At 50.2% G+C, this 23,445-nt stretch overlaps 1 protein-coding gene across 3 annotated transcripts in view; it reads right to left on the bottom strand.

Moving 5' to 3' along the window:
* Nucleotides 1-23,445, bottom strand: part of LOC132835941 (ras GTPase-activating protein nGAP-like) — a 102,523-nt gene that overhangs the window by 33,660 nt on the left and 45,418 nt on the right. For all 3 annotated transcript variants that reach the window (XM_060855070.1, XM_060855071.1, XM_060855072.1), the window contains 2 exons: nt 3,944-4,032; nt 264-334 (listed from right to left, as the gene is read on the bottom strand). In XM_060855070.1, coding sequence (XP_060711053.1) covers nt 264-334; nt 3,944-4,032 — 160 coding nt within the window. The remainder of the gene's footprint in view (nt 1-263; nt 335-3,943; nt 4,033-23,445) is intronic.

Genomic DNA, 23,445 nt, shown 5'->3' with positions numbered 1-23,445 from the left:
CTCATAAAGGGCAATAAATGTGGCATTACAGAATGGTATAGTAAGGGCTGAAGGAAAATCTCAGGGTAAGAGTTTAACTCCCAATGCCAGGTGTTGCATTCCACCTGTAGATAAGTAGATGATAGCTCTGCTCAGAGAAAGTTTAAGGAAGCCACAAATTAGAGCGGGTTTCCGTGTTTGAAAGGGAGGTGTCTCCATCTTGAATCTGATTTTTGGAGTGTTCATCAATGATATTAAGTCGCTATAAGGTCCCTTCACCCTACCTGTCATTTGGAAACTGTGGTGTTTCTGGTTGAGTTTGATTCTTCCTTCGCAATCTTCGAATGATCAGATTCTGGAACAGGAGTGAAGAGCGTTAATTCCGCGAGGGCTGGGCCGAGCACACACCCCTCCGAGAGCAACAGACCAGCCTTCAGTCTTCCACACACTGCGGTGATGAATGGAACAGGGTGGGGAAGGGAGGTAATGCCTACTCAGAGAGCAGGGACCTTCCGGAACCCTCTGCGGGCGAGAGGGGGAAAAGAGAAAGGAGGAGAGAGAGAAGGAGAAAGGGGAAGAAAAAAGGGTGAAAGAGGAGAAAGAAAGAAAGTGAGAAAGTGAGAGAGAAAGAGTCTGGTAGTGTTTTCTGGCACCTGGGGAGTTGGGATTTGTCGATGTTTGTAAGGTGGCCAAGGGGAGGCAGTGTTCGTCCTCCTGACTTAAAGAGCCGTTCATGCTTCAGGAGATTATGATTTCTTCTAACATTGGTGAACCCCCCTGGATTAATCGCCAGCATTTTTATTTTTGCATTGATTATCTCCTTAAATGTGGTCTATTTGTGGGAAGTAAGGGCGGGGGGGGTGGGGGGTGGTGGAGTTAGCTTCAATGGTTGATTTGCGAAGTAGACTGGCGCCAACAGTGTGGGTTCAATTCCAACACTGGCCAAGGTTACCATGAAGGATTCTCCTTCACAACATATCCCCTCGCCTGAGGCCTGGTGACCCTCGGGTTAAACTAACACCAGCCATCTCTCTCTCACTCTCTCTCTAATGACAGAGCAGCCCCAGGGTCCTCTGGGACTATGGCGACTTCACTTACTAACTACAGTTGTCGTGACACACTTGCACAGTGTGGATTTACTTGGAGCAGCTGGTGAACAGTGAGGTGGGCACAGCGGCTTGGTATTAGGTTTAAGGGCCCCCTTTGCACCCTTACAAGTCTGTTCATCATTACTGAGGGTTGGAGTCAGATTGTGTACTTTCCACCAAAATCGATTAATCGACAATAAAACAGGAAGTGGCTTCGTGTACAAGCAGCACAACCTAACTAAAAAACAACTTCATAACCCACAGAAATCTGTACTGCCTTGCTGTAATAATTACAAACAGCAGTGAGAACACCAGAGGGATGATTCTAGTACTTCTGATAAGATATCACTAAAGAGTGCAAGTGTGCATGTGAGAGTGTGTGTGAATGTGTGTGTGTATGTGTGTGTATGCATGCGTGTGAGAGAGTGTGTGTGTCTGTATGTGTGTGTACGAGCAAGTATGTGTTTATATTTGTGTGTGTGAGTGTATGTATGTGTGTGTGAGAATGTGTGTGTGTGTGTATGTGCACGTGAATGTGTGTGTTTGTATGTGTGTGTGTAAGAGTGTGCGTGTGTGTGTAAGTGTGTGTTTGAGAGTGTGTGTGAGAGACTGTGAATGAGAGAGTGTGTGTGTCTGTATGTCTGGGTAAGTGGGTGCGCATGTGTGTGTGAGAATGTGTGTGTGTATGTGCGCGTGAATGTGTGTGTTTGTATGTGTGTGTGAGAGTGTGTGTTTGAGAGAGTGTGTGAGAGTCTGTGAATGAGAGTGTGTGTGTGTGCGTGTGTGTGTGTAAGTGTGTGTTTGAGAAAGTGTGTGAGAGTCTGTGAATGAGAGAGTGTGTATGTGCGTGTGTGTGTGTATGTGCACGTGAATGTGTGTGTCTGTATGTGTGTGTGAGAGTGTGTGTGTAAGTGTGTGTTTGAGAGAGTGTGTGAGAGTCTGTGAATGAGAGAGTGTGTGTGTGCGTGTGTGTGTGTAAGTGTGTGTTTGAGAGTGTGTGTGAGAGTCTGTGAATGAGAGTGTGTGTGCGTGTGTGTGAGTAAGTGTGAGTGAGTGAGTGAACAGGTGAGTGAGTGAGTGAGTGAGTGAGTGAGTGAGTGAGTGAGTGGAGATAAGATCAACTTAAGCGACTATATTTCCCCAAGACCATGTTAATGGGAGTTATGTCAGACCAGGGGAACTGGAATGTGGGCCTAGTACATTCCAAACCCTCAGCCACTACCACCAACAGGACAACAGCAGCAGAGACGTGAATACACCAGACCCTGTATTGTTCCCTCCAAAACACATACCATTCGGATTTGGGAATAGCTTGTTCTTCCCTCACTATCTCTGGGTCAAAATCCTGGAATTTGCTCCCTAATAGCACTCTGTGTTTTGTTCCTACATCCCAGGAGGGCAGTGGCTCACTGCCACTTTCTCAGGGGGCAGCTAGGAAGGAGTGACGAACTCCAGCCTTGTCAGTGACGCCCACAGCCTGTGAAAGCATTTCTTTCCAAAGAAAAATCAGAAACACTGAGCTTGTACAGAGACAAGCGCAGTACAGGCCCTTCGGCCCTCGATGTTGCACCGACCTGTAAAACCAATCTGAAGCCCATCTAACCCGGACTATTCCATTCTCATCCATATGCCTATCCAACGGCCATTTAAATGCCCTGTAAGGTTGGCGAGTCAACTACTGTTGCAGGCAGAGTGTTCCACGCCCCCTACTAATCTCTGAGTAAAGAGTCAAAGAGGTAGTGGTTTCGCCCAACGTTTGAGACATTGAGTCTGACATTTAGTTGTGGGCAGGAACTCTCAATACATTCTTCAAGGAAAAGCCCAATGCGAGATGAGGAACTTCAGTTCCAGACAGACAGAATGGAGAAGCTGAGGGCGGGGGGGTCGTGAGGACTGGGAGGGTGCAGAGGAAACTGAAAAGGGGATGGTCAAAGTTAGCACGGGCTTTCGTTCGAGAGAATCGAGGGAAATCACCTGGAGGATTCGCACCTGGAGGATTCAATCAGTAGAATCCCTACAGTGTAAAAACAGGCCCTTCGGCCCAACAAGTCCACGGGCAGCACGGTGCCTCAGTGGTCAGCACTGCTGCCTCACAGTGCCAGGGTCCCTGGTTCAACTCCAGCCTCGGGCGACTATCTGTGTGGAGTTTGCACATTCTCCCAGTGTCTGCGTGGGTTTCCTCCGGGTGCTCTGGTTTCCTCCCACAGTCCAAAGATGTGCAGGTTAGGTTGGATTGGCCATGCTAAATTGCCCGTTGCGTTAGGTGCATTAGTTAGAGGGAAATAGGTCTAGGTGGGTTACTCTTCGGAGGGTCAGTGTGGACTAGTTGGGTCGAAGGGCCTGTTTCCACACTGTCGGGAATCAAAAACCCTCCAAAGGGGACCTATACATCCTGCACATCTTTGGATCGTGGGAGGAAACGAAAGCACCCAGAGGAAACCCACACAGACATGGGGAGAACATACAGGCATCACAGAGATAGTGCCCGAGGCTGGAATCGAACCCAGGACCTGTGAGGCAGCCGCACTAACCACCGAGCCACTCTGCCACCCCCAATCACTGGCTAAAAGAACAGGAGGAGAGATGACCAGCAGATTCTGGATGTTCAGATGGTTGTTTGGGGTCTGAAACCTACTGCCTGAAGGGGCAGGGGAACGGTTATTGTCAAAAGGGAATTGGATACAGATTTTGCCAGGGGGAGGATTTACAGGAGACGGGGCAGAGGACTGGGGGTAACGCTAACAGAGAGCTGGTTTAAACTCAGTCAGTCTCCTGGTGTCTCCGTGCTCCATACAAAGCAACACAAAACAAACACCGAAGAAAGAAGGTGTCCCCTCGCGATGGCACCCAGTGTGGAATAGCTCGAGGCAACTTACCTTCACGTTGTTCACGGGGCCCTCGCCAGTGCCTCCTGCCCGCTCCAATTTCCTCACAGAAGCTGGGCTCCTTTTGCCAGGTACAGGGTCTAAGGGAAGAGACAGAGGAGGGTCAAGAGGAACCTGGTTGAGGTTAATGTTGTGGCATGGACCCCTCCCAAGCCGCGAAGCAGCAGGGACAATCTGCAAATCACCATCCACACCGGTTCACCCCCAATCCCAGTGCCCACGCTCGCACGGCGTTTTCCCTCCAGTTATGCCTCAGTTTAAATAACATCCTCTCCCGCCCCTCGCCCACGTCCAACCAGACAATCTACACGGACATCAACACTCCTCCATCTCCAGCACACCCCTGACCTCCACGGCCGCACTCACAGCGGGGGCCTTTAAGGTGGAGAGGGAGGGACGGAGGCTGGGGGACCAGTCGGCCGAGGATGGAGTAAATTAACATGGGACATGCAGAGGAGTGCCAGCCTGGAGGAGGGCAGAGGGGCGGTGATGGAGGAGGTGACAGCGATATGGAGGGGGTGTAGGGGATGGAGGGGGTGACAGCGATAGGGAGGGGGGTGTAGGGCCTGGAGGAGGTGACAGAGATATGGAGGGGGTGTAGGAGATGGAGGAGGGGACAGAGATAGGGAGGGGATGTAAGGGCTGGAGGAGGGGATGGAGAGAGTGAGGGGGTGTAGGGGCTGGAGGAGTTTATAGAGGTAGGGAGGGGGTGTAGCAGCTGGAGGACCTTACAGAGATAGGGAGGGAGTGTAGGGGGTGGGCCTGGAGGAGGTTATAGAGATAGGGAGGGGGTGTAGGGGCTGGTGGGGGTTACAGAGAATGGGAGGGGGTGTAGGGGCTGTAGGGGGTTACAGAGATAGGGAGGGAGTGTAGGGGCTGTAGGGGGTTACAGAGATAGGGAGGGGGTGTAGGGGCTGTAGGGGGTTACAGAGATAGGGAAGGGGTGCAGTGGCTGGAGGGGGTTACAGAGATAGAGAGGGGGAGTAGGGGCTGTAGGGGGTTACAGAGTTAGGGAGGGGGTGTCAAGGCTGGAGGAGATGACAGAAATAGAGAAGGGTGTAGGGGCTGGAGGAGGTTACAGAGATAGGGAGGGAGTATAGGTAATGGAGGAGGAGACAGAGATAGGGAGGGAGTGTAGGGGATGGAGGGGGTTACAGAGATAGGGAGGAGGTGTAGGGCCATGAGGAGGTTACAGAGATAGGGAAGGGGTGTAGGGATGGAGGAGGGGACAGAGATAGAGACGGGGTGTAAGGGCTGGAGGAGTTTACAGAGATAGGGAAGGGGTGTAGGGGATGGAGGAGGGGACAGAGATAGGGAAGGGGTGTAGGGGCTGGAGGGGGTTACAGAGATAGGGAAGGGGTGTAGGGGCTGGAGGGGTGACAGAGATAGGGAGGGGGTGTGGGGGCTAGGAGGGTATAGAGAGTGATGGAAGGCAGCTATTTTTATTCTGGGATATGTGCTGTTGTCATGTAACTGTCCTTAAGGCACACTGTCTGTTTGACCCTGAATCTCACGCAACGGCCAAGGTCAGTGAAAATGTCACGGAGATGCCTGGCGAACAGTGCCTGTGTTTCACCCCTCGCCCCCACCCTGCGTCCTGCAGGCAGCCTGTGGTAGGGATACACTCGCGATATGTGGTCAGTGCTTCCTGTTTACACTCTGCTGCTGGTCTAGGTCAGTGGAAGACAGCCAAAGTGGTTTCTCAATGATGACAGAGCCAGATAGCATCAGCAACCTGCATTTCCATAGCGCCTCTGTTGCAACACGATGTCCTGACTCACTTCCTTAGAATAAAATTTGGAGGTAAGTCTACAATTTGGCGGGTGACCAAATTCTTGGTCGGCGATGTGGGTTCTTGAAGCATCTCAGAGGAGGAGAGTGAGAGTTCAGGAGGGAGTCACGTCAGGGCTGCTGGGGAAGGCCAGGATGAGGGGAACGGTGTGAGCTCGGAGGGACCGGGAGACCTCCAGAGAGAAGAAGAGATAAGGACATGGTGGGACTTTAAACAGAGGTGATCATCCGAAAAATACAGAACTGATTGACCAACATGAAAGTATTGGACAGTGAGCAGAGGGGAGATCGAGGGACCAGAGAGAGCCCAAGTCTGGGATACTGAACGAGAAATGGGTTTGTAGAGAGTGGGAGTTGGAAAATGGAGTGTCATAGAGAAGCCAGGGCTAATGGTAACAAAGATACAGCTGATGGGGTCAGCAGGAGATGAGCTGACTCAGGGGGCAGAATATTTGCTTTTGCCTTCAAGTTTAATGTTGACATTTTAACAGGACTCTTAGATAAGTGCATGAATATGCAAGGAATGGAAGGGGTACATACCAAGGGCAGACAGAAGGGGGTTAGTTTAATTTGGCATTACATTGGGCACAGCACTGTGGACTGAACGACCCGTTCCTCCGAACTGCAGCCTGCGCACAGGGTCAACAGAGGTTTCTGATCTCGTGAATGGGTCAACCTGCTGCCTTCTGGGAGATGGGTTAATGGGTGTCTAACGTATAGACACCCCACGGTCTTCAAAATCGATGGCGAGGTGGAGCGTGAGCGCACCTGGAATGGAAATTCCCAGCTCTCGATCCATCCCCCATACCTCTCCCCCCCCACCCCCTCCCACTCCCCTTCGGCTGAAGCCACGAGCGGGTTACGGAATGGGAACAGAGGATACGGGAGCCTTTCCAGGATGTGATTGGCCCAGCCCCTCCCTGTGGGGAGTTAGCCAGTGCTCAGAAAGTCAGGAGGGTCACGTCAATGGCCAATTGAGCTGAGGCTTTATTATCACATAAATACAGTATAAAGTTCACACATCACTACTTAAGGCGCCATCTTCGGTACAAGGTACCTAGGTACAGATCCTTCAGGACGAGTTCTTCAGAAAGATAAAATAGAAAAGTAAAGAAATAAAAAGTCCAGCACCGTGGGAATAAATTAGAGAATAGAGAAATCTAAAATTCAGAAAGACAGTCCTTCCAACACAGTCCAAATGAAAGCAATCAGTCCCACTTTTCAACCAAGTGATTGGCCAGACAGGGTTTTCCCCAGTGAGCAGTAAGAGGCTTATCTGCATGAACGTCTCATTATCCGGTCTCACTGAGACACAGTTACCCATCCTCCCACTCACCCTGCTCCATCTCTTTGACAGAGCAAGCTAACACGCCCCCATAAATGACCCCTTTTCGATCTACCCTTTCAAAAATCACTCGCAGACCTCATTCCAAGCATACTGCAATATATAGGAGCAGGATTGGGCCATTCAACCCATCAGGTCTGTTCCGTCATTCAGAGAGTCATAGAGGCATACAGCACAGAAACAGACTCTTCGGTCCATCTCATCCATGCTGACCAAGTTTCCCAAACTAAACTCCTGCCATTTGCTGTGTTTTGCCCATAACCTTGTTAACCTTTCCTATTCATGTCCCTACCCAAATGCCTTTTAAACGTCATAACTGTATCTGCATCTACCACTTCCTCTGGCAGCTCATTCCACACACAAACCACCCTCTGGGTGAAAAAACTCCCCCTTAGGTCCCTTTTAAATCTTGCCCCTCTCACCTTAAACCTATGCCCTCTAGTTTTGAATCCCCACCCTAGGGAAAAGACCTTTGCTATTCATTTTATCCATGACCCTCATGGTTTTCTAAACCTCTATAACGTCACTCTTCAACCTCCTGCCCTCCAGAGAAAAAAACTCCCAGCCTATCCAGCCTCTCCTTATAACTCCAACCCTCCATTCCAGACAACATCCTGGTAAAACCTTCCTTCACCCTGTCCAATTTAATAATACCCTTCACAAAGCAGGGTGACTAGAATTGTACAGAGTATCTAAAGGTGACCTCACCAATGTTCAGTACAACTGCAACAGTCAATCCTGGCTGACATGTTTCTCAACTCTATTCTCCTGCCTTCTCACAGTAACCGAGGTAAAAACAATGACTGCAGATGCTGGAAACCAGACCCTGGGTCAGTGGTGCTGGAAGAGCACAGCAGTTCAGGCAGCATCCAACGAGCAGCGAAATCGACGTTTCGGGCAAAAGCCCTTCATCAGGAATAAAGGCAGTGAGCCTGAAGCGTGGAGAGATAAGCTAGAGGAGGGTGGGGGTGGGGGGAAAGTAGCATAGAGTACAATGGGTGATGGGGGAGGGGATGGAGGTGATAGGTCAGGGAGGAGAGGGTGGAGTGGATAGGTGGAAAAGGAGCTAGGCAGGTAGGACAAGTCCGGACAAGTCATGGGGACAGTGCTTGAGCTGGAAGTTTGGAACTAGGATGAGGTGGGGGAAGGGTAAATGAGGAAACTGTTGAAGTCCACATTGATGCCCTGGGGTTGAAGTATTCCGAGGTGGAAGATGAGGCGTTCTTCCTCCAGGCGTCTGGTGGTGAGGGAGCGGCGGTGAAGGAGGCCCAGGACCTCCATGTCCTCGGCAGAGTGGGAGGGGGAGTTGAAATGTTGGGCCACGGGGCAGTGTGGTTGATTGGTGCGGGTGTCCCGGAGATGTTCCCTAAAGCGCTCTGCTAGGAGGCGCCCAGTCTCCCCAATGTAGAGGAGACCCTTGATCCCCTTATTAATCAGGAACCTGTCTGTCTCTGTCTTATACACACTCAGTGACTTGGCCTCCACAGCCCTCTGTGGCAATGAGTTCCCGAGACTCCCCACCCTCTAGCTGAGGAAATCCCACCCCATCTCAGTTTGAAAGGGGCGCCCCTTCACCCTGAGGCTGTGCCCCCGGGTCCTAGTCTCTCCCACCGGTGGAAACATCTCCACGTCCACTCTATCCTCTCAGGATTCTGTAAGTTACAATCAGATTCCCCCTCACCCTCTAAACTCCATCAAGTACAGACCCAGAGTGTTCAACCGCTCCCCATATGACAAGCCCTTCATCCCTGGGATCTTTCCTGTAACCCTCCTCTGGACCCCCCTCCAAGGCCAGCACACCCTTCCTTCGATATAGAGGTTTCCCAGAAACAGTAAGGCACCCCCATGTTGATAGATCATTGGTTGATCCAGAGGCAGAGACGAGACATTTAATAAGCTCTCACTCCAATACATGGCCCGATCATTATCAAGCTGGGGATGTTGTGTTTCACCAGGATGAGATGAAGTCGAGTGGGTGAAGGTGTACGAGGAGCACCAACGCTGAATTAGATGGGCTGAACGGCCTGTTTCCGAGCTGTCGACTCGGTATGATTCTGGGTGGTGGGGTTGGTAATCTGAGTTGTGCCCACTGTGATGAGCCCGGGCACTCTATCCCATCCAAAACCCAGGTGACAGCAGAGCAGTCCATCAGAAAAAAAAAACACATCAGTGATTTTTTAGCAGATGCTGCTGCAAATGAATTTCGCTGAGGTAAAGTCAATCCTGTCTTGCAGATACAATCTCAAAGAGGTTACCACGTGTCCTGATAGATACAGTGGGGAGGAAATGATGAGTGATTAAATCAACTAACTGAGCTTCCAGTTAATCTCAAAATGCAGGGAAACACCAGCCTCGGTAACAATCATGTATTCAGCATTTGCAAACCCTTGCACCATTCCCTTTGCCTCAAATGATTGGTTGGATAACCTTCAGCTCATTAGAGACCAGAACGCCATACGATATAGGAGCAGATTTAGGTCATTCACCCTGTTGAGTCTGCCTGCTTTTTGATCATGGCTGAAATACTTTTCAATCCCGTTGTCCTGCCATCTCCCCATAACCCTTGATCCCCATACTGATTAAGAACCTGTCTATCTCTGTCTCAAACACAGTCAGTGACTTGGCATCCACAGCTCTCTGTGGCAATGAGTTCCCGAGACTCCCCACCCTTTGGCTGAAGAAATTCCTCCTCATCTCAGTCCTAAAGGACCATCCCTTCACCCTGAGGCTGTGCCCCCAGGTCCTAGTCTCTCCCACTGGTGGGAATATCTTCTCCATGTCCTCTCTATCCAGGCCTCTCAGTATTGAAATGTGTGACCTACTGTAAGTGAGGTAGAGGTCAGAGGGAGATGTTAAAGAAAACTGGGAGAGTGGTGGGGAAGAAGTGAGGATGGACTCTGTGGAAGTACGGGGCTTGTCTTTTGGAGCAGGTGCCCCGTTGTTCTAACTCCACCTGGGGGTCACAACCCCCATTTTGGGACGCCCCAACTGTCACTATTTGCCGTTAAATTCTTCCCAGCAAAGCAGGTTTTGAAAAGATTTGTAGCTCAGGTTGAGGGTCTGGATGTCGGTTTGCTCACTGAGCTGGAAGGTTCATTTCCAGACATTTCATCACCATACTAGGTAACATCTTCAGTGGGCCTCAGGCGAAGCACTGCTGATGGTTCCTGCCCTCTATTTACATGTTTGGGTTTCTTTGGGTTGATGATATCATTTCCTGTGGTGATGTCATTTCCTGTTCTTTTTCTCAGGGGGTGGTAGATGGAGTCCAAGTCAATGTGTTTGTTGGTAGAGGTCCAGTTGGAATGCCATGCTTCTAGGAATTCTCGTACCTGTCTCTGTTTGGTTTATCCTAGGATGGATGTGTTGTCCCAGTCGAAGTGGTGTCCTTCCTCATCAACATGTAAGGATACTAGCGAGAGAGGATCATATCGTTTTGTGGCTAGTTGGCATTCATGTATCCTGATGGCCAGTTTTCTGCTTGTTTTTCTGATGTAGTGTCTGTTACAATTCTTGCACGGTATTTTGTAAGTGACATTCGTTTTGCTTGTTGTCTGTATTGGATCTTCCAAGTTCATTAGGTGTTGTTTTAGTGCGTTGGTGGGTTTGTGGGCTACCATGATGCCAAGGGGTCTGAGTAGTCTGGCAGTCATTTCTGAGATGTCTTTGATGTCGAGGAGAGTGGCTAGGGTTTCTGGATGTGTTTTGTCTGCGTGTTTGGGTTTGTTGCTGAGAAATCGGCGGACTGTGTTCACTGGGTACGCACTCTTTTTGAATACACGTTGTAGGTGATTTTCCTCTGCTCTGCGTAGTTCCCCTGTGCTGCTGTGTGTGGTGACTCATTGAAATAATGTTCTGATGCAGCTCCGTTGGTGGGTGTTGGGATGATTGCTTCTGTAGTTCAATATTTGGTCCGTGTGTAGTGTTTTCCTGTAGACGCTGGTTTGAAGTTCCCCATGGGCTGTTTGCTCTACTGTGGCACCTAGCAATGGCAGTTTGTTGTTGTTTTCCTCCTCTTTAGTGAATTTTATGCCAGTGAGGGTATTATTAATGGTATTGAAGGTTTCCTTTAATTTATTTCATTTAGTGATGACAAAGGTGTCATCCACATAGTGGGCCCAGAGTTTGGGTTGGACGGTTGGCAGAGCTGTTTGTTTGTGTCTCTGCATTACTGCCTCTGCTAAGAACCCTAATATCAGACATCCCGTGGATAATCCATTGGTTTGTCTGTAGGTCTTGTTATTGAAGGTGGTGAGCGGTAAGGCATAGGTCCACTAGCCTGACGATATTGTCCTTTCTGATGAGGTTGGTGGTGTTTGGTATATGTGTCTTTGGTTCTTCTAATAGTGTTTCCTTGGCCAGGCTGATGTTGATAGAAATGAACAGGGCTGTTACATCAAAGGAGATCATTATTTCATCCTCTTCTATCTTGGTGTCTTTGATTGTCTTCAGGAATTCTTGGGTGGAGTGGCGTGAGCCTTCTACTAAGTGTTTTAGTCTTTGGTCTAGCTCCTTGGCCAGTCTGTAAGTTGGTGTTCCAGTACCAAGATGAAATGTCAGTTCAGATAGCTGTGCTCAATCCGACAGACCGATTTGAAACCACACCTTCCAAGATAACAGAGTTCTCAATTGTGCTCTCAAAGGGCGGTGGGTATCAACTGAAGTTTTGATTGTGCCCCTAAAATAGACACGGGCTGAAACTGTGGTCGGTGGGTGAGGAGGCACATGCTTGTCATGTGTGATTCTGTAAATAAATATTTATAAAGCTGTGGAAAAATTATACTTAGCTCACTAACTGGCTCTTGGGAGTAAACAAAGTGCTACACATTGAGAACAGACCGGGATAATTCTCCTCTCAGTCATTACTGGAGTCTGCACTGCGATTTGGGCCTGAGGTTGTATAAGGTAGCTATCTTCGAGTAGTGGCTGTGTGCTGAGCTGGGGTAGGGCTGACTGCAGGGAATGTAGGTAGCGACGCATGGCTGCAAGGGTGGAGCGGAGAATCCGGAGGGAGGTCTGTTGCTGGAGGCTTCGGATTTGTTGTAGGTACAGGTTGTCCTGGTTGGGTCCAAAATTTTGTTGGTTGGAATGTAGTCCGGAGTCCGTGCGGGATCAGTCGGTTCCGTGGGCTGGTGCTGAGGAAGGAGATGTGGCTGTGGGAGCGGGTGATGAAAGGCTTTTGCCCGAAACGTCGAAGATTCCTGATGAAGGGCTTTTGCCCGAAACGTCGAATTTCCTGTTCCTTGGATGCTGCCTGACTTGCTGCGCTTTAACCAGCAACACATTTTCAGCTAAGGTAGCTATCTTCCACTTATTGCATTTTACTGGAGAAATAAAGTCATAAAGTCACGGAAACGTACCCATCGGTCCAACCAGTCTGTGCCAATCATAATCCCAAACTAAACCATTTCCCACCCGCCTGCTCCTGGCCCACATCCCTCCAAACTTCCCTATTCATGGATTTATCCAAATGGCTTTTAAATGTTGTAACTGTACCCACTTCCTCAGGAAGGTCATTCCACACACAAACCACCCTCTGTGTAAAATAAATTGCCCCTCACGCCACACGGCACTGAAGAGACCTATTGAGTCTGCACCAACCTATCTCCACTCATCCCACTTCCCAGTAGATGGCTTTAATTACCACAGTTTATACAGACTCCAGTTAGAGTTATAAATTATAATTACGGCACAGAAGGAGACCATGCAGCCCTTCAAGTCGATGATAGCCCTTTGCTGAGCAATCCAGCTTGGTCTATTCCCCTGCTCTATTTCCTTTTAGGAAGATTGATCGCCTCTGATCCCACTGTCCTTGTAGACACGGTCATTGTTACTCATGATATTAACAAGAAGACATCTTCACATCACACACACCCACCCCATATCACTCACCATGAAATCCGGGTTTCCAGGTCAGCACGTGGGGACACCTTTGCTTTGTCTACCTCACTTAAACTTGGCACACTCTTATGCACAGATCAGCTAGGCAGAAGGGAGGACTGCAGATGCTGGAGATTAGACTCAAGATTAGAGTGGTGCTGGAAAAGCACAGCAGGTCAGGCAGCATCCAATGAGCAAGAAAATCAACGTTTCAAGCAAGCCAGAAACATCGATTCTCCTGCTCCTCGGATGCTGCCTGACCTGCTGTGTTTTTCCAGCACCACTCTAATCTAGACTCAAGTGCACCTCAGTCTAACAGAGTCATAGAGCTGTCCAGCAGGGAAACAGAGCCTTCAGTGCCCACCAAATATCTGAAATTAATCTTGTCCCACTTGTCAGCATCTGGCTCATATCCCTCTAAACCTTTCCTGTACCCACCCAATTTTATGTCAAACTCCTTTGCTCTGAGCAGGACAACTGCAGCTTCTCCAGCCGGATCATGTGGACCTCCCATCCCTGAAGACATTCGGGGAAGATTCCTGCTTCCTGTTTGCAGTGAAACCGCCTTGGCTTGCTAGGAGGCCTTTCATAATTAAGAGCAGCGCGGTGCCTCAGTGGTTAGCCCTGTTGCCTCACAGCGCCAGGGACCCGAGTTCGATTCCAGCCTCGGGTGACTGTCTGTGTGGAGTTTGCACATTCTCCCCATGTCTGTGTGGATTTCCTCCGGGTGCTCCGGTTCCTTCCCACAGTCCAAAGATGTGCAGGTCAGGTGGATTGGCCATGCTAAATTGCCCATTGTGTTAGGTGCATTAGTCAGAGGGAAATGGGTCTGGGTGGGTTACATATTGGAGGGTCGGTGTGGACCTGTTGGGCTGCAGGGCCTATTTCCACACTGTAGGGAATCTAATCTAATAATGGAGGGGTCTCACCACCCTCTCAGCTCACAGCCTCATTCCTGATGAAGGGTTTTTGCCCGAAATGTTGATTCTAAGATTTACAAGGATGTTGCCAGGGTTGGAGGATCTGAGCTACAGGGAGAGGCTGAACAGGCTGGAGCTGTTTTCCCTGGAGCGTCAGAGGCTGAGGGGTGACCTTATAGAGGTTTACAAAATTATGGATAGGATAAATAGATAAAGTCTTTTCCCTGGGGTCGGGGAGTCCAGAACTAGAGGGCATAGGTTTATGGTGAGAGGGGAAAGATATAAAAGAGACCTAAGGGGCAACGTTTTCATGCAGAGTGTGGTATGTGTATGGAATGAGCTGCCAGAGGAAGTGGTGGAGGCTGGTACAATTGCAACATTTAAGAGGCATTTGGATGGGTATATGAATAGGAAGGGTTTGGAGGGATATGGGCCGGGTGCTGGCAGGTGGGGCTAGATTGGGTCGGGATATCTGGTCGGCATGGACGGGTTGGACCGAAGGGTCTGTTTCCGTGCTGTACACCTCTCTGACTCTATGCTGCCTGACCTGCTGTGCTTTTCCAGCACCACCCTCTCAACTCTGAACTCCAGCACCTGCAGTCCTCCCGTTCCCCTCCGATGGAAACACTGCCACCAGTTTGCAGGCTGAAGTGGCACTTCCTCCAGGCACACGAGCAAATGCAACAACCTTTAACCTCAGAAAGACGCCCTCCCCCTCAGTCTCGCACGTTTCTTTCTCAGACGTTGCTGTGTGCACTCATAACACACAACATGCCTGCAGAGCCAACCTCCCAGCAGACGAGACAAGCAATTTGAGTCACCACATTACTCATGAGTGATGTTACAACAGCTTAGCTAACGCGAGAGAGGACAACCAGCCAGATCCCAAATTCCCGCAGCAAGAGGTTTTGGCCAGAAGATAAACAGGTGTTAAATTTTATCATGTTGATCAGGCGAATCAACTTGGGTCTCATTCCAGGATGTCTCTGAGTGCTCACTGACTATTCAGTGGCTGGATCCCACACGTCCTTACAGAGACATCCCCTCTGAAACTACTCTAGGGCTTACCAAGTTCAGGGAAACACAAAACTCATCAAAGGCAGAGCTGACAAAGCAAGATCTCAAAGAAGGAACTGGTGTCTTTCACAAGCTGAGGCTGACCGGAGCGACTTCCAGGAAATGATGTCGTTTCAAAGTGCTGCCACTGCTGTTGAGAAGTCTGACAGCCACAACAAGATCTCCACCCATCTGCTCATGCACCAGAGCAGCTTTACCCGTTAGGCTGCTCCTGGGACGATGGGGAGAACTCCTGTCACTCGGGAGAAATCGTTGACAAACAAGGTTGTGGCGCGTTGGGGTGGACTCATGGTGGGAGGAGAGAAACACAGTGGCATTTGTGGAGTTCACAACAAATATGGTGATGGGGAGGGGGTTATGGAGTCTCAAAGCATTTTGGGAGTATGCAGAACAGCATGGGGGAGTGGGGGGGGGGAGTTATTGACCGCGACCCCACACACTGGTCTCCACCACAGGAGCATGGAGGACCAGGGTGGGGGTTATTTAGGTGTAGTGCTGGGGTTCAGGGGCAGGGAGGACAGCTATTGGTGTTGTCCGGTGTGATGGGTCTCCACATTGGGGGTGGTGGGATGGGGATGGATGGAAATGGGCTGCTGGGGTAGCACAAGGTAGAAGGGCTGAACAGTCACTGGACTCAAAACGTTGTCTTGGTTTTCTCTCTCCACAGACAATACCAGGCCCTCCAACACTTTCTGTTTCTGACCAAACCGGTTCCTGGCCTGTGTGTGTGATGTTCGTCTACTGGATTATGACGACCTGCTGGTCTCCAGTGGGCATTGGGTGGGGCGCAGGGTGCTGGTGATCAAGAGATGGCGTGTAGACTGCATGCCCTGGTGATTAAACAGTGGGTGTATGTGCGAGGGAGTGGGGTGGGCGCTGTGGCTTAGTGGCTGCTATGTTCTACTGCATTGCCAAAGAGATGGAGCGCCAACTCTTCTCTGGGTTCACAGTGGCCTTTTTAAAGACGACGCAGAGTGTTAGCAGCAATGCGCTGAGTGCCGAGTTGTTTCAGCACTGATAAGTGGCAGAGTGGGGCTGGGATCAGGACAGGGGGGGGTGGGACACCAGAAGTGGTCGGGTAGTTACTGAGGTACGTTCAAGAAAATACATAGGACTCCACAGCGAGAACACCCCACCCCCTGGAAAAAAAACATTGATGACACTGATGCTTAGCTAAAAATAAAATGTAAGATTCCTCCTCATACTTCTCAGTTTGTATCTCTGGTCCTGGTAAACCAGGTGGGTGGCACGGTGGCACAGTGGTTAGCACTGCAGCCTCACAGCACCTGAGACCAGGGTTCAATTCCCGACTCAGGCGACTGTGTGGAGTTTGCACGTTCTCCCCATGTCTGCGTGGGTTTCCTCCGGGTGCTCCGGTTTCCTCCCACAGTCCAAAGATGTGCGGGCCAGGTGAATTGGCCACGCTAAATTGCCCGTAGTGTTAGGTAAGGGGTAAATGTAGGGGTATGGGTGGGTTGCTCTTCGGCGGGTCGGTGTGGACTTGTTGGGCCGAAGGGCCTGTTTCCACACTGTAAGTAATCTAATCTAAACAATGAGTACAGGCTCCTCACAAGCCCACTCCTTCTCACAGACTGTTTTGTTTCATTAGTAATATCACACTAGGGCACTTGTTCACGATATTCTGGTGCAACAGCACATCACATAAAAATTAGCAAAGCTCATGCTAAAAAACGTACGGTCTCCAATCAGGAATCTAACTGGCTTCCATACCCTCAGTTAGAAGTCAATTGCCAGTAATTATTTCGTGAAAAACTTCTGCCATCAATTGTAGGTCTGTTCCATTGCCCTCACTATCTCCATTGAGCTTAATAATTAGTTCTGTGGTAAATGAAGGAAGGTGATGGTTTGCACGCCTACAGTGCCTACACCTCATCTTCCGCCTGGGCAGCCTACAGCCCAGAGGACTCAACACTGAGTGCTTCAATTCCAAATAATCTCCCTCCCCATTCCCCAACTCCCTTCCCAGCCCCTCCCTCCTCCTTCCACTGCTCCCTGCCACCAACCGGATTCATTCCTCCCATTGACCAATCAGGTCGTACCCTCTACCTGTCTTCAACCTATCCCCAACTCCCCACCCTGCCCCCGCCACCCCCTTTATCTGCAGCTCCCCACACACCCACCCCCCAGTCCTGAAGAAGGGTTATACCCGAAATGTTGACCTCTCCAGCTCCTGATGCTGCCTGCCTTGCTGTGTTCCCCCAGCCTCCTGCCTGTCCCTCCTGATGCTGCCTGCCTTGCTGTGTTCCCCAGCCTCCTGCCTGTCCCTGCTGATGCTGCCTGCCTTGCTGTGTTCCCCCAGCCCCCTGCCTGTCCCTCCTGATGCTGCCTGCCTTGCTGCATTTCCCTAGCTCCCTGCCTGTCCCTCTGATGCTGCCTGCCTTGCTGTGTTCCCCAGCCGCCTGCCTGTCCCTCCTGATGCTGCCTGCCTTGCTGTGTTCCCCCAGCCTCCTGCCTGTCCCTCCTGATGCTGCCTGCCTTGCTGTGTTCCCCAGCCTCCTGCCTGTCCCTCCTGATGCTGCCTGCCTTGCTGTGTTCCCCCAGTCTCCTGCCTGTCCCTCCTGATGCTGCCTGCCTTGCTGTGTTCCCCAGCCTCCTGCCTGTCCCTCCTGATGCTGCCTGCCTTGCTGTGTTCCCCAGCCTCCTGCCTGTCCCTGCTGATGCTGCCTGCCTTGCTGTGTTCCCCCAGCCCCCTGCCTGTCCCTCCTGATGCTGCCTGCCTTGCTGCATTTCCCTAGCTCCCTGCCTGTCCCTCTGATGCTGCCTGCCTTGCTGTGTTCCCCAGCCGCCTGCCTGTCCCTCCTGATGCTGCCTGCCTTGCTGTGTTCCCCCAGCCTCCTGCCTGTCCCTCCTGATGCTGCCTGCCTTGCTGTGTTCCCCCAGCCTCCTGCCTGTCCCTCCTGATGCTGCCTGCCTTGCTGTGTTCCCCTAGCCACCTGCCTGTCCCTCCTGATGCTGCCTGCCTTGCTGTGTTCCCCAGCCTCCTGCCTGTCCCTCCTGATGCTGCCTGCCTTGCTGTGTTCCCCCAGCCTCCTGCCTGTCCCTCCTGATGCTGCCTGCCTTGCTGTGTTCCCCCAGCCTCCTGCCTGTCCCTCCTGATGCTGCCTGCCTTGCTGTGTTCCCCCAGCCTCCTGCCTGTCCCTCCTGATGCTGCCTGCCTTGCTGTGTTCCCCCAGCCTCCTGCCTGTCCCTCCTGATGCTGCCTGCCTTGCTGTGTTCCCCCAGCCTCCTGCCTGTCCCTCCTGATGCTGCCTGCCTTGCTGTGTTCCCCCAGCCTCCTGCCTGTCCCTCCTGATGCTGCCTGCCTTGCTGCATTCCCCTAGCTCCCTGCCTGTCCCTCCTGATGCTGCCTGCCTTGCTGTGTTCCCCCAGCCTCCTGCCTGTCCCTCCTGATGCTGCCTGCCTTGCTGTGTTCCCCCAGCCTCCTACCTGTCTACTTTGGATTCTAGCATCTGCAGTTTTTTTTTAAACTCTCACCCTCAAAAGGCACTTCTGAGGTATCGTAATGTGGGAATGCAGCAGGCAATGTGTAGGCAGTAAACGCCAATACGATAATGACAAAATATCCTCAGGGTTTTAAATGAGATAAAAATTGACCAGGGCACCAGGGAGAAATCGATTGCTGTCTTTAAATTTTGCTACGGGATTTTTTAAAGTCCATTTTCTTAGCCACATGATGCCTAGTTTATGTTTCTCATTCAAACAGCAGTACACTGCAGTGTGCCACACTCCCTGGGTGCTGCAGTGAGATCAGGAGCTGAGATATGAGTGACTCAGTGATAAGCACTACTGCCTCACAGTACCAGGGACCCAGGTTCAATTCCTGCCTCAGGTGACTGTCTGTGTGGAGTTTTTACATTCTCCCCGTGTCTGCGTGGGTTTCCTCCCACAGTCCAAAGCTGTGCAGGTTAGGTGAATTGCCCATAGTGTTAGGTGTATTAGTCAGGAGTAAATGGAGGGCAATGGGTCTGGGGTGGGTTAATCTTTGCAGGGTTGTTGGGCCAAAGGGCCTGTTTCCACACTGTAGGGAATCTAATCATACTGCCTCTCCCCATCCTCTGGAGCAATGGTTAAACCCAGCACCTTCTGACTCCCAACTGAAAGCAACATATACAGAGTCATGACTGAATGAAACCAAGAAAGGATATGCAACTATCTCTGTCTTCTCTTAGACTGTCTATTGTAATTGTTTCTTTAACCTCGTGTTTGACTACTTTTGAAGTTAAATTGACATTTTGTTATTTAGTCCCTCTCCACACAGTTCCATTCTTGAACACTCGGAATCTTTTCCCATTTATTCATGTTGCTGGCTGGGTCAACATTAATCGCCTGTTCCTACTTGCTCTGGAATGCTGGTGGGGACCTCCTCCCTACAATTATGTTGGTCCAGGCAGCGGAGGAACTCCCACAATGCTATTAAAGAGGGCATTCCAGGATTTTGACCGAGCGACAGTGAAGGAACAGCGGTATATCTCGAAGTCAGGACGGTGAGCGGCTTGGAGGGGAACCTGCAGGGGGTGGTGTTCCCATGTATCTGCTCCTCTCCTAGTGGGAAGTGGTCATGGGATTGTAATGAGAGTGCAACACGGCAGTACATCTTGTGCATGAGTGCACGAGTGGTGAATGCTGAATGTGGTGGATAGGATGTTAATCAAGCTGTTTGCTCTGCCCTGAATGATGTCAAACCTCTTGAATGTTGTTGTGGCTACACCCATCCAGGCAAGTGGGGGAGTAATCCATCACATTCCTGACTTGCTCCTTATAGATGGTGAACAGGCTTTGGGGAGTCAGGAGGCGGGTCATTCATTGCAAGATTCCTAGCTTCTAACCCACTCTTATCGCTGTCGTGTTTATGTGGCTTCATTCCTGATGAAGGGCATTGGCACGAAGCATCAATTTTCCTGCTCCTCGGATGCTGCTTGACCTGCTGTGCTTTTCCAGCACCACACCCTCAACTCTAATCTCCAGCATCTGCAGTCCTCACCTTCGCCTATTTATATGGCTAGTCCAATTGAGTTTCTGGTCAATGGTAACCCCCCTGCATGTTGATGTTAGGAGCTTCAGTGATGGTAACACCATTGAATGTCAAGGGGTGATGGTTAGTTTCTCTCTGATTGGAGAGGGTCATTGGCTGGCATGTGTCTGGTATCAGTATGTTTTTGTGGTGTACCCCTAATTGATCTTCAAGATGTCCCTCGCACATTAGTCATCTCTAAGCTTCTACCTTAGCCCTTACCTCAGCCTCAGTTGTCCCCCGACCCAATATCGTTTTCCTAACTTGCTTGATGATCTTCAAATACTCACCGATTCCTGTTATCTAACTATTTCACTGCTCTCATACTCTCCACCACGCAAGCTCAACTCTTTTCACACAGAGGGTGGTTTGTATGTGAAATAATCTGCCAGAGGAAGTGGTAGATGTAGGTATAGTTACAACATTTAAAAGATTATTGGACAGAAACATGAACAGGAAAGAGTTAGAGAGATATAGGCCAAATGCAGGCAAATGAGACTAGCTATCCCTAGTAGCCATACACTCAGATCACAAACAACATGAATTCGACTGGGACAACACTACTATTATAGGGCAAGCCAAACAGAGAACAGCCAGGGAATTCCTAGAGGCATGGCACTCATCCACAAATTCTATCAACAGACACATCGACCTAGACCCTATATACCGGCCACTGCAGCGGACAGCAACTGACAACCGGAAGTGGCAGATTCAAACCAGTATAAATGCCGGAGGACTCAGCACAGAAGCGCTTCACAGGAGGCTCCAAAGCACTGAAGATGTCACCTAGACAGGGCATGCAACGTTTGCAACAAAAACTCCCAGCTCGGCGAACAGAACCACAACAAATGAGACTAGTTTAGATTTGGAAACCTGGTCAAGGTTGCATCAAAGGGTCTGTTTCCATGCTGCATGATTTACTGGATTCCATTCCAGAGGTTGTCGTGGGAAGGACCAATCTCTGGGTTACATCCAGGGCTTGTGTTGCAGTTGCACAACACTGAAGGCTTCAGTGAATTTAACTTGGGAACTCAGCTTCTCACCACCAGCTAATTTCTGACCTGGCTGAAAAGTTGCCGATGAGAGAATGAATGTGCCAGGGTGGGGAAAGTCCCACTCTCGATCATGTCAGAGTAATACCAGACGGAAGACCAATCGGCCCATTGAACCTGGGCTAGTACTGGAATAGAGCTGATGAACACATCCTTCTCCCCATTCTTTCCCCACTGCAGTTTGTTTTTAATCAAATATTGACCTATGTCTGTTTTTCACACTGAAACTACAATTGGCAGGTAGCACTTCTGAGACCATAACCCACTGAACAAGCCAATCATCTCCCTTGCTGCTTCTTCCATGGTAAATCTGTGCACCCGACCCTCTCACCGCCAAGGGCAAACATTTCCTTTGTATTTACTCAATCGAAACCACTCACAATCCTGGACGTCGTTATCAAATGTCCTCAGCCTGCTCTCTTCTAAGGGAAAAGTGAGGACTGTGGAGCTGGAGATCAGTCGAAACATGTAGCGCTGGAAAAGCACAGCAGGTTAGGCAGCATCTGACGGAACCACACTTTCTGACTCCATTCTAAGGAGACCAACATTAGATGCTCCACTATCTCTACATCATTCAGCTTCTTCATCCCTGGTACTCAAGGTTAGAGTGGGAGGAGGCAGTTCAGCCCATTGAGTCTGCTTCACCACCCAATGAGATCCTGACTGATTCTGATCATCCTCAACTCCACTTTGTTGCTGGTTCCCCCCACTACTCTCAAATCCCTCACTGACTAAAACATCTCAGCCTCGATGCCGTTTAATGACCCAGCCTCGACAGCCCTCTGCGGTAAAGTATTCCACAGATCCACCTCCATTCCCTCCTCATCTTTGTCTCAAATGTGTCTTATCCTGAAATTCTCCCCTTTGGCCCTAGCTTCTCCCACAAGGGGAAACACCTCTCCATGTCTCCCCTGTCAAACCCCCTAAGAATCTGGTATGTTTCATTAAGATCTCCTGTCATCCTTCTAAAGTCCAAACTACGCAAACTCTCCCTCAAAATCGGGTCCCTCAGGGATCAGCTGAATGAACCTTCTCTGGACTCAGTCCAACGCCAGTACATCCTCCTATTTCTATCCTCAGGATTCCAATGGTAGTGGTCCAATCCATTTCTGAGGCCCTCTACCCAATGACATGACATCTATTCACAACAATCCTCCAGCAGTGTAAGCTGACATTGTGTACTGGTAATACCTCTGAGAGCCTCCATTGATTAGCCTCAGTAGGGCAGAAACTCTGTGAGGAGTCCATCTCCTCCTCCAGTGACCCTGACGAGAAGGGTTGGCATGCATGGAGCTAATGCCAACAACCTACAAGGTGCCAGCTTCCCCTTTTCATTCTTTCATGACCTGTGGGTACCAATGGCAAGACCACACGAGGAGCCCAGACAGGAAGAAACCTGTCCCGGCTGATGAAGGTATCAGTGACCACGGGGCATAGATTGAAAATAAGGAGCAGGAGGTTTCGAGGGATGTGAGAAAATAGTTGCTCGCTGCCCCAGAGTGGTGGGGAATTGGGAACTCACCACCTGGGATGGGAGGAGAGTCAGGAACCCTCATCACAATTGAAGGAGAATTTAGATACCAATGTATAGGTGAAGTGCTGGAAAATGAGATGAGAATATTCAGGTGGTTGGTTTGACTGACACAGACTTGATGGACCTCTCTCTGTGCTGTACATCTCTATGACTCCAGTGACATTACTCAATATGTGTTGTCCACTAATTTATAATATCCTGTGGGATAGCTACCACTGGATTAAAGAGCAATTCCCCATTGGAAATTCAGTTATATAATCACTACAGTGAGGAAACAGGCCATTTGGCCCAACCTGACCCTCCGAAAACTAACCCACCCGGACCCATTCCCCTGAACACCGTTTCCAATTTAGCATGGCCAATTCACCCGAACCAGCATATCTTTGGACTGTGGGGGCAAACCCACACAGACACGGGGAGAATGTGCAAACTCCACACAGACAATCGCCCGAGGCTGGTATCAAACCGGGGACCCTGGCACTGTAAGGCAGTAGTGCTAACCATTGGGCCACCATGCCAACCTAGAAATCATGGAATCCCTATAGTGTGAAAGCATGCCATTCGGCCCATCGAGGCCAGACCAACCCTGCGAAGAGCATCCCAAACCCCTTACCCTATCCCTGTAACCTTGCATTGCCTATGGTGGATCCACCTAACCTACACAATTTAATCTCACCGAATACAAAAATAATTTAATTTTCATCGAAGGGATGTGGGTGTCATTGGTTGGGTCAGCATTTCTTACCCATCCCTAATTGCCCCTTGAATGGAGAGGCTGGCTAAGGCATGTCAGAGGGCTGTGGGTCTGGAGTCACCTGCAGGTCAGGATGCTACGGTGACATCAATGACCCAGATGGGGTTG

The sequence above is a fragment of the Hemiscyllium ocellatum genome, chromosome 45 (genome assembly GCF_020745735.1).
Source record: "Hemiscyllium ocellatum isolate sHemOce1 chromosome 45, sHemOce1.pat.X.cur, whole genome shotgun sequence".
Taxonomy (NCBI): Eukaryota; Metazoa; Chordata; class Chondrichthyes; order Orectolobiformes; family Hemiscylliidae; genus Hemiscyllium; species Hemiscyllium ocellatum.
Note: the sequence above shows the minus strand (reverse complement) of the source record. Positions and strands in the feature narration are given on the sequence as shown.